Source organism: Tachysurus fulvidraco, chromosome 9, assembly GCF_022655615.1.
Source record: "Tachysurus fulvidraco isolate hzauxx_2018 chromosome 9, HZAU_PFXX_2.0, whole genome shotgun sequence".
NCBI classification, from domain to species: domain Eukaryota; kingdom Metazoa; phylum Chordata; class Actinopteri; order Siluriformes; family Bagridae; genus Tachysurus; species Tachysurus fulvidraco.
Genome location: NC_062526.1, coordinates 19191444 through 19203623, shown reverse-complemented (window position 1 = coordinate 19203623; position 12180 = coordinate 19191444). Strand labels below are relative to the sequence as shown.

Genomic DNA, 12180 nt, shown 5'->3' with positions numbered 1-12180 from the left:
CAAAAGCGGACCAAAGAAGCTTACCGAGACCTCCTTGAAGAGGTGGTCTCGATACGCTTTCAAACCAACTCTGGTACGGTTCGTTTCTGGTGAGAACACGATCCAAGATCGAATAGACCTAACTGCAAAAAGTATTGCGCATTTTGGACTAAACCAGCTGCCGTAGTGGGTTGTTGGCAACATTTTCAGAAGATGAGCATGTCACAGTTTCGCAAAAGTAATGCTCACCGCCTCCTGAAGTGTCTTACGATGCGTCTTCGCCGTTTGCAGTGCATTAAAATGATATTTTCAAGCCGATGTAGTAGATTACAACCACGAAACATAATTGCGTGCAGTCGTCTCTCCATGGTGCATGCTGTATTTTCCTGTATTTTCCTCTTTTTGTTTACTTCCAGAGTTTCGTTGAAATTTCCCGCATGTTTATTCTGACTAATCGAGAAGCAGTTTAGGAAATACAAAGACACGTGGCCAATGAGTGATGTGGATGTTATCACATGACTGCATTTTGGTTCGTTTCAACTGGTGCGGAACAGAACGATCAGTGTGTGAAAAGGAACCAAAAACTGCTAAAAAGCTACAATGTATCATTTTTTGCTTTTTGGACCAAATGAACCGAACTATAGGTGTGAAAGCACCCTTAAATACCACAAAGCATTCCAAGAAGACAGTAAAGTTTTATGTTATGTCTGAGCTGTAGATTTAAAATCGTTTAGTTCTGAAGTTAAGTTGCATGACTTAAAGGCAGTATTATTATTATTTATTTGTTTGTTTGTTTGTTTTAATGTGTGCCTTAGTTTTGATACTTTAACAAAGTAATTTGAAAGTAATTAATGTTTTTGTTTTTGCATCTCAGAAAAGGGTTCATTTAAAACCCAGAATGTTTGGCACTGAAATGTACTTAATTCTTCTCAGTCAACTTTGTCATTGTTCACAGTACAAGTACAGACAGAGAAACAATGGGTATCTAAATGTTTATTTGTGATAGAAAATATTGTTGTATACATTGCATAATATGCATTTTAAAAAATAAAAGTTCATTTTTCTAAAAAAAGGAAACCAATTATTTGTTCATTTTAAGAGACCCATCTTATTTTCTCTTATATATTTAATATTGCTCTTTAATTAAGCAAAAATACATTTTATCCGTTTACTCAATTAATCTATGAAATTTTCGGTAGAATACACGATTACTAAAATATTCGGTAGCTACAGCCCTAATATGAACACAATCGGTGGTCCAGCTCTGCCACCAGTCTGTCAATCACCTGTATAAAAACGCTTGAAGAAAACAGATCTCGCCCTGACGTCATTTTGCGCTTTGTCTGTCGTTGTAAGTCCGCTTTATACACCGCAGACACTGTAGGAGACATCTGCTTTGCCGTTGCCTCAAAACTGTCACATTGTTTTCTGAGCTCTGCCACAAAGTCCCTCAGTGATCTTAACAAATCTACAGCAACACACAAGTCAGTATCAACACTCTGGGGGATTGTGTTCATCTTATAAAATGGCTGCAGTGTTGTGTTCCACAAGTTACACAGAAAAGCAATTTCCAGTTTATCCATTATCTTGTTTAGTCGACTGGCTTCATCACGAGTGGTCACTTGGTGTTTAGTGTCATCAGCTATTGTTCTCATTGATTCTTGGATATTTGCATAATATAAACAGAGCGCTTTGGTGGCTTGTGCCTGCGCAGACCACCGCATGTCAGAGAGTGTTTTCAAGGTCTCTATTCTGCTGTTTGGTTGTAAACCAGCAGTGATGGTCTTCCATTGTGTTGGTGATCTCAAGCAAATTAAGCGTATAGGCAGCACACAGGACCCATTCAACTAAAGGGTTTTTCTCTTCAGTTTGTGACTGCAAACCTTTATAGCAGCCACACATGAAGCTGGTGTTATCATAACATTGGCCTCTGCAATTATAAAAAAAATTTTCCATCTTTTGTAAAGAGATGTGCAACAGATGTGCCACATCAGGGTTAGAAACAACACTGATTGAAAAGTATTTTGTGACCTTGATGTCATTCAGGATGTGACCAAGAACCTTCTGCCTTCAGCTGAATAAATTCTTCACAGGTCACATGAGAAAGATAAGAAGGGTGTCTTTTTCCTGCATTCCCAAGTTTCTCAATGTGTGCTATTAAGAAGGGACTGAACTGGGGAATTTATTCTAAAATTCCAATAAAATTCCTGTTGTTGGGATTAAAAAAAGCTGAGCTATGTCTGGAAATTGAACAACTGCTACCACCCTTTGTATCACTTCAGACCAGAACTCGTGCTCAGATTCAGATTGTTTCTTTAGCTCTGAGTCCTTTCTCTGCACCTTCTAGCAAATAATGTTGCATGGCTTTAAGGTGTGTCTCAGAGCCTTCACGCTCCACTATGAGCTCTCTTGCATGTTTCTAATCATTAAAACTGTTTGTGAATATGTTGGTTTTATCTCCAAACATGTTACATGTAAAGCAAAACGTTTTTCCTTTTATGAAGGAGAATACAAACCCCATTCTCTAGGCACACGCAAGTTTCCAAGTTCACGTCAGAAAGAGCTTTGAAAAAACTCACGTTTCTGGTGCTTATACACGTGTACTGAAGCCGACACATCAAAGTTTTTATTCTGACACAGTTCTGAATTTGGGGTCCAAATATTCTAAATATAAACTGTCTATTTTATCTTAAAATTGGATCTTAACATAAAGTCTCGTTTACGATTCTCTCAAAACAGGTCAGGTCAGTGTCAGGTCTTGCTGTGTCTATTTCCTTACTCTTGCCGGCACCACCACCAGGTTAGATGGCAGACATTCTCAAGTAAAATTTTTCCAGGTCAATTATTTCGATTACGTTCCCATTAAAAACACTACCGCGTGTGGAGTCACGTGACCCCGCTCCGTTACGTTACATTATTCTGCCGACATGTCGAGCATGGAGAGCTTAAACACTCAGACAACTGGGCAACAAGAGCAGCTTGTATCAAAGAGAAACGCAGTCTCCGTTGTTTGGACACATTTTGGCTTCGGTAAGGATGACATCGAACAAAATGAAGTCAATTCGCGATCACATTCGCGAAGTCAAATCGCGGTCACATTTTTCTAAAACTGCACAGGACGGTGGACCCATTCTTGAGCCTTACTTTGCACTACATTGACGACGATTGGAAGCTGAGCCAAAGATGCCTTAAGACGGCATATTTTCCAGCCGAACACAGCAGATATGATTGTGCAAGGTCTGAAAGATATGCTTTCCAAATGGGACCTCGCAGAAGAAAAACTTTCAGCCATTACGACAGACAACGAGAAATGCACTGTTTAAAATATTATTTACAGGATATACAAGAGTTATTTTATTTAGAAGAGATACTGCTTATTTTCTACTTTTAATATGAAAAACATTGAAAATAATTAATTTTGTTTCCGAAAGTGCAAGTTATTTATTTTTACTTTTTTTATAAGAACAAAGTGACTGTTCGTTGTAGGCAATGTGTGCTTTAATTTCAGTTGTTCAAGATTGATGTTCAATAAATAATCATAGATAGTAGATAGTGTGTGTTTCCTTCAATTATTTTAAAATCAAGTAATGCACCCTTCATTCAAAAATCTTACTTGTAATATGTTAGCATATTTACTAAACAAAACTTGTCAGTGAACTATGAGGGCAAAAGAATAAAAAAATAAAATAATCGTTCATTAATCATAATCGGTTTAAAATGTTCAATTAATCAAGATTTTGATTTTAGGCCAAATCGCCCAGCCCTATTCTCAAGTCTCCCATGTGCACATTAGCTGCTGCACTACAGACATTATGAAGGCCAATAACAGGTATAGATGTTCACTCTCCTTGAGTGCAGTGCTTTGAAATTTCTGTTGTTTTGTTAGCACTGACTTGATTGAATGCAGGGCACGTTTTAGATCCATGCAGGCCATCAGTCTGTCTAGCGCAGGGGTCGGCAACCAGCGGCTCCGGAGCCACAAGTGGCTCTTTCATCCCTCTGCTGCGGCTCCCTGTAGATTGGGAAAATAAATAGTTAATTTAAATTTATTTTATTTTAGTTAGTTTAAAAAAAAGGAAGATTATGATGCTTTTGTAACATTAAAATAAACAGTGTTTAATTTGTTTGTCGCTCAAAATATGCGTCATAACTGCCACTTGGGAAATCCGACAAACAGAAGCGGACGCATTTTTAGTTTGCTGCTGCTTGCAAGTTAAAATTTTGATGTCATGCAGGACTATCAAGTGTCACGCATTGAGAGTGACAGTCACTCATTTGGGCCACACATCGTATTTCTCACGCAGAAAAACTTTTTGACTATTTATCATATATTTAACATGCCGCAGCGCCCAAAATGTATCTGTCCGCACCGCTATCTCTATGGAACCGGGCAGGAATCAAGCGCGTCTCAGTCCTTAGTCGAGCTTGACACTTATCAGCCAATCAGAATATAGCACTATCTGGGTAAGATTTAACGCAACAACCAATGAAAAAAATTGGGGTTGCAGGGGGTTGGAGATGTCACACTTGCCTGTCTTCAAAACTTGAGAGCTGAAGATGACTCAATTAAACATTGAACATTTTATTTGAAAGTAACCTTCAACTCAGCGTCTTTTCTGTTAAGGTCAGTTCAAACTGTTCAAAATATTTTTGTTTGCTTGCAGAAATAACATTTTGTTTACTCGGTAGCAGTTCATTGATTTCATAAATACAACACACTACAGTTTTTTCTATACTTTCCATAAAGGTAAAAAATGATATATGCAGTGTTATCTTCATTTTAGATGTCAAAAGGGTTTTGTGGCTACCTGTGTTTTTTTTTCTGTGGGAAACGGGTCCAAATGCCTCTGAGTGTTTAAGGTTGCCGACCCCTGGTCTAGCGTCTTCTAAAAGCTGACTAACACGAGTTGTTACAAAGGTGTTTGTGTCTGTAGGCTTGAAATATCCTGTGAGTTTGGGGATTTTTGTTAAGCTTCTGGTTGTGTTGTTCTATCAATTTGTGCACGTTTCTGTTTTGTGCCGCTCTCGTGCTTCTTGAAATCTTCCATCTTTCACACTATATGTTTGTATGCAGTCACTGCTTACTGGTTGATGGAAGGATGCACATATTATCCAATCAGCAGCAATTACACAACCAATTTCTTTTATATATATTTTAGTTGAGTGTATTATTATTATTATTATTATCATCTGCAAACCTAAAAATCTTTTTAAAAATAAATGTTTAAATAAATGTTTAACAAATAAATATTAAATGAAAGTAAAGTGTCTCCTGCTTTATTCTCCACCTGTACAGTGCTGATGGTGGTGTTGTGTCTCCTCAACCATGCAGCTCTGCAGCCTTCATCACTGTCTCCTCTTCTTCATCATCCTCACATTCACTCTTGGTAAGTGTCGTTACTACACAATAAACACTACACACTATACATTAAACACTATACAATAAACACTACACAATACACATTATACACTATACACTCACATTCACTACTGGTCGGTGTCAGTGCACTCTAATTACACAAAAAACACAAAACAACACTACACACTGCACATTACACACTATAACTACACAATATACACTACACAATGTACACTGCACATTACACACTATAACTACACAATATACACTACACAATGTACACTGCACATTACACACTATAACTACACAATATACACTACACAATGTACACTGCACATTACACACTATAACTACACAATATACACTACACACTACACATTACACACTATAACTACACAAAAACCACTACACACTGTACACTGCACATTACACACTGTAACTACACAATATAGACTACACACTCTCACTTTATTCTCTCTTTCAGCTCCTGTCTCAGCTCTTGAGATCTGTTCTACACGGGGGAAGCTTCATCAGCCAGTGACACTCTCATGTACATCTGCATGTTCTGGTTCATTGATATGGAACTTATATTATAGTCGTGATGTTGTCCTGGCTGAGTGTAATCTGACATCATGCTGGGCAAAGGAGGGATTTAGTATCTCTTATGATAAATACCTGAAGGGAGATTTCTCTCTCACCATCACTAAAGCTGATTACAGTCAGAGGAACGTGTACGCATGTGAATGTAGAGACTCAGACTACGCTCTTGTGCGCCTCGTCATAGAGAGTAAGTGTCTTTATCTCTTCTTCTACTGATAAAACCTTCATTGTGAATTATTAGGATCATAATGAGAGTGAAGTTCATCAAACAGTGAGGGTTTAATACTGAAATGACTCACATCAGGATTCAGACCTCAGACGTAACTACAGACTTCAGCTCTATTCAGAAGTTATGTGAGAGTCACACGTGTGGGAGGAGTTTATCTAAAACAGAGACGTGTCTCAGTTCAGCTTTTTCTGTCCTGAGTTCGGCTCAAGTGATTCGTCAGGATTAAGTCCAGCGTCGCATCTGAGAGTTTGATGGAACTACAAAATGTCAGAGTAACAGGGTTCATATAAGGTGCTTAAAGTGCTTAAAGTAACTATTTAGAGATTTAAAGTCTGGTCAAATTGAAAATTGGCTTGTTTTGTTTAAAAGTGCTTATAATGAACTAAAAAAATAAGTTAATTGTTAATGAGTTAATTCCTTACACAAACTGCTGTAATTCAGAAGTGGCTGTTGGACTGATATGAAAAGTGTCACCTCACAGTCACCTAGTCTAGTTTTATGTGGAACATAAGGGTGGGACTGAGGCTGTGTTTACACTGAAAGTCTTCATGCACAGATCATATCTTTTTATTTATTTTTTTTGTCTCATCTGTTTACATTCACGTTTAGACACGACTGTTATCTGATATCTGTGTTTACATTAATAACCATACAAAATGACTGATGGTGATAACTTTACTATGCACACGGCAGACCCTCTGCTTCTGAATAAATGTGCTATTATTTTTATTTAATTTTTTATATGTATATACAGTATATTATATTTCACATCCAGTGCCCATGATACTTGCTTGCATTAAGTTGTCATGGAGGTATTGAATATGACTGGATGGATGTAGACTAGAGGCCTTCTCGGGTCTAAAGAAATGTACCCGACCCGAAGTGACCCGGTTCACTTTTTACCCGAACCCAACGTGCATAATTATTTTTTCTTTTTTAAGAAAGACCCAACCCGAGTCAAACCCGAAAAAAATAGACCCGAGTCCAACCCGACCCGTTAGCAATTTTTTTTAACCCGACTGGACCCGAATGTTGCATAACTCTACACTAAAGTAACCGCTACAGCATGGATTCACAATTGATTGACAGGTCTGTTTAAACGAAAATTAGCTTACCACCAGCAACACGTCGCCAGCCACATGTCGCAAGCGGTCTTGGCAAAAAGAGGAGAGGTTGGAAAAGGACTCGAGTCGATGCACACATGCGAGATACAGTAGTTCGGGTCTTCTCGGGTCCGTTCGGTAAAAACACATTCGTTTTAAATTACCCAAGACCCAATGCCGCTATTATTATACCCAACCCGTGTCCAAGGTACACGTGAAACTTTTAGACAAGAACCCACTTGGTTCTCTAAGTGGACTCGTGAAGACCTCTAATGTAGACCCCAAAATAAAGGTTATTTTTGTTTGATATTTATCTATGGCTTATTAGATGTGGAGTTCTGCAGTGACAAAAAGAAGCAGATGATCACATTTATTTCAATGTTTTTATTTCAAGCTTATTTTTTAATAAAATTCACCAGGTAGAGATTAAAAAGCAGCTGCTGAATGTGTTTTCTTTCCAATAGGAAAAGATATATAAAATTTCTGCTTCTTTATACAACATTAAACTCTACCTGTCTTTGTGAGCAAGTTTCACTCTCGCCTTGTGATGGCTTGGAATTCCAAGAGAAATCAGACGTGTGTTTAGACGTAGGTCAGATGTCCAGATATCAGATGTATATCTGATTAAATACCACATTTGGAAGTGGCTCAGATCAGATGAGAAACATTTCAGGTGTTCAATATGTTGCCTGTTGGTCTTGAAAATAAAAAAATAGCTGCTAGAAAAAGTGCTGAAAAGTCATTGATGTTCATTAAGTGAAGTCTTTATGAACCCTGAAGTGAACTGTGTGTTTTGTCTGTAAATAAAATCACACACACTGTGGAGTGTCATTGAAGGACAAACTGAAATAAATAGCATTATTAATAAATAAATATCATTATTAAATAAATATCATTATTAATAAATAAATATCATTGTCCCTTTAAAGTCCACTAAATGATGTCACCTTTTTTGTACTAAATGTTTAATCAGAGACATTAAAGGTGAGGGTCTGTGGTTAAAGTCAGTCGATTAGAAACTACTGAAAAACTCAGAAATCTGTCAGCGTCACAGGTGTGAAGTTCATGCAGGTGATGTTCAGAATTGAAACAGTCTTAAGGAGCTGAGGAACCCGACACTGAACACCAGGAACTTCCCCCACATCAACACTGCAGTCTGACTGTAAGCCTTTATGTTTGTGTCTAAATCTAGCTGAAGTTCCTCATGTATTTTTCTCCTCAGCTGTGGTCACACCAGTTCAGATGAAGTCTGATGAAGATCTGAAGCTGAAGGTGTCTGTACCAGAGCCAGTGGAGGTGATTTATAAAAGCAGTGATTCAGCTGATGAAGTAATCTGCAGTGTGACTAAAGACTCACTACAGTGTAAAGATGATTACAGACACAGAACATCTCTCATTTACCCTGAGCTCACACTGAAACACATGACGCCGAGGGATAAAGGAAGTTACACCATCCGGGACATCGAGTATAATGACGACATTCAGATATACGCCGTGTCTGTGGAAGGTACGTCTCAGTGTGGTCTGTAACATAAAGAGTTTAACACTGAATTATAGGACACACGTCACTCCATAACTGACAGCAGAAATTATTTAGATTTCTAATAAGAATTCTATTAAATGTGGCACGAATCCAGTGGACAGAATCGTCTCAGAATGAAATACCACATCATCAGTATTTATTAACACGTGATCTTCAAAAGCATCCAGGACTTATTAGATTTTATTTGAGTTCTTTTAGTATCAGTATCTTTCCTGTACAAACTGATGTGTTTTTACTTCGATTCACTGTTTCCTAAATGACCCAAAACTCCAGGATTCTGACTACCTGCTGCTGCTCTCCATCTTGTAGCTTACATTTACATTTACATTTACGGCATTTAGCAGACACCCTTATCCAGAGTGACTTACAACTGAGCAACTGAGGGTTAAGGGCCTTGCTCAGGGGCCCAGTAGTGGCAGCTTGGTGGACCTGGGGTTCGAACCCATGACCTTCCGATCAGTAGCCCAACACCTTAACCACTGAGCTACCACATCCCCGGTAGCTCTGTAACTAGTCGAGTCTCTGCTGTAACTGTCCTTTAGCCGCATTGCATTCTGGGACTTTGAGTCTGACACTTGGTCCAGCAGCTCCAGTCTGTCTACACTGACTCATTACTACGACCCTGAACATTGAGTGCTTTTATTGTGATTCTTTCCACATTAAACTCCACTGTAACTGTGCAGCAATCACATTAACAGTGTCTCCCTGTGACATCAGAACTACAGACACCTGAACTTTACAACACAACAACAATAACAGCAGAACTCTGGACTGGTTCATACTAAAGCCTTCACATAAAAGACAGTGGATTAAATACACAGCTCTTCTGTGGAGGGTTTAATAAATGTCCATTCTGAATGTTTATGGAGCTTCAGTTTGTGCACAGGGACAAGAGTCGCTCTGTGGTGAAGGAAACACACTTCATTCAGCACCACTGTGTGTGTGTGTGTGTGTGTGTGTGTGTGTGTGTGTGTGTGTGTGTGTGTGTGTGTGTGTGTGTGTGTGTGTGTGTTATAGAAAAGCCTGGTTTTCCTACATGGGGGATTGTACTGATAACGATTCTGCCCTGCTGCTGTGTTGGAGCAGTAATATTCCTACTGTATAAACACCGTATGAGAAAACAGGTAAGAGTAACTGTGTGTGTGTGTGTGTGTGTGTGTGTGTGTGTGTGTGTGTGTGTGTGTGTGTGTGTGCTTGCGTGCGCACGCAAGCACGCGTGAGTGTGTGTGCGTGAGTGTATGTGATCTGCTTCCTCCTTTAAACATGATGTTTATTTTCTTGTTGTGTTTTAAACTGGGTTTTGTGTTTGGTTTCTGTTGGAGATTCCAGAAATGATCCAGATCTTCCTGAGAGACTTTTTAGTGAAGAAGAACAAACATAAAACCTTCTTTTCCTACAGGATATGATGTAATCTTTACCCACATGTCCTCTGAGACAGGATCTATCTTACCTCAAGTTATTTCTACTGCATGTTGTATAACAAAACACACATTGATGTTTCCAGACATGTTTACATACACACACACACACACACACACACACACACACACACACGCACACACACACACAGACTGTAAAACATCAATGACATTACTTACTGAGGGATTCGGAGTAAAATCCTAGAGACTCTTCAGAATAATGCCATCACACACTTCCCAGGTCTCAGGGGGATTAGTGGTGTGTAAGAGGAGAAGGGAAGCAGAAGGTTTCTCCACATCTTCTCTCCTCTTACCTCCTGTTTAGATCTGAATTATATACACATCATTTGTTCTTTCCTGAATCAGTCCCTTTTTTCTTCAAGGTGCTGACAAGCTTCTAAACAACAAACTACAGATGACTCGTCAGATTTAAACTACAGACGACTCTTTATTCTGTTCATCAAATTCATCTGTAGTTTTATTTAAACATCTGAACTGTTGAAGTCGTATTTGATTCATTTCACTGCTGTGTGAAGGGAACAAACATGTTTTCCTAAAAAAGAGAGAAACTTTTAAACACATACAAAACTGTAACAGGGCCTCTGTCCTGTGGGGAGTAAGGAGGGAATCAGTAGGACAGACAGACAGACAGACAGACAGACAGACAGACAGACCGACAGACAGACCGACAGACAGACAGACAGACAGACAGACATATAGATAAATAGAAGCCATGAGCAGAAATGAGAGAGTGATTGTCAAATCTGTAAAAGCTTTTTACTTTTGTTTACAATAAAACATGCACACAAATTGTTGAGGAAAATGTTGAAAAAAATAGATAATGTCTAAGTCACTAAAGATGCTGTGGTGTGTGTGTGCGTGTGTGTGCGTGTGTGTGTGTGTGTGTGTGTGTGTGTGTGTAACAGTTGGAGAGGCGACTGCAACAAGTGGACCTGCTTGTACAGGAGGCTTTAGGAGGAACAGAGGAGAAGATCAGAGAAGTGGAGACGTCAGTCGAACAGCTGCAGCAGCAGTACATCAACACTGTATATGAAGACAAGGTCAAAGTGTTCTGCAGTGAAAAGAGGAGACAGCTGGTATGTTTCTTATTTATTCTCTCTCTCTCGCTCTCTTTCTCTCACTCTCTTTCTCTTTACACTTTATTCTGTTCATCTGTAGTTGTATATAAACATCAGTAAACTGTGTAAGTCGTATTTGATTCATTTCACTGCTGTGTGAAGAGAAGAAACATGTTTAACAGACAACTAGAAATGAAGCAGAATTCTGGGAGCTTGTGTGAGCGTCTCTGGTAGGAAGCCCTGCTCTAAGGAGTTTATTTACACAACCAAAAGTAATGGAGACAATTCACTCTGACATTTCATAAAAAATACCAGACCAAGACGTGGTTTAAACTGGACTTGTGAAGGAGAACTGAGCAGCTGCTGATCAAGATGAAGACCTGCAGAAGTGATCTCACATCCTCTCAGACTGAGTTAGGAAATTACCAAGAGACTTCAGCAGTTACTCCACTGATCCTCTGGGAAATCTATCTGTACTTATAAACACACCTCCTGTAGAAGGAGACAATAAGAGAGAAAGAAGAAACAAGAGAGAGGGAGGGGGGAGGAGAAGGGAAAACACACACACACACACACACATGACCCACAGAAAGAAAGCAGTCTCTCTCTCTCTCACACACACACACACACACACACACACACACACACACACACACAATAAATAAAATGAACAGATGGAACAATCTGCACAATATATCAATAATAATAATAAAAAAGCAGAGAAACAACTGAAACATTACACAGTAAACCCAGTATAACTTTACTAAGAACACTGCACATGTGTGTACACACCAGTCAAGATACAATCACCAACATGGACTTAACTGTCACTGAACACATCTACAATAAGGTTTGTACATGAAACACAGT

The 12180-nt window shown here is 38.9% G+C and overlaps 1 protein-coding gene across 16 annotated transcripts in view; it reads left to right on the top strand.

Moving 5' to 3' along the window:
• The window catches only part of LOC113637378 (interaptin-like), a 482239-nt gene that overhangs the window by 252645 nt on the left and 217414 nt on the right, over positions 1–12180 (top strand). For 15 of the 16 annotated variants that reach the window (XM_047818481.1, XM_047818486.1, XM_047818482.1 and 12 more), the window contains one exon: positions 11158–11328. The exons of the other annotated variant lie outside the window; for it this stretch is intronic. In XM_047818481.1, the coding sequence (XP_047674437.1) occupies positions 11158–11328 (171 nt within the window). The remainder of the gene's footprint in view (positions 1–11157; positions 11329–12180) is intronic. 16 annotated transcript variants of the gene reach the window in all.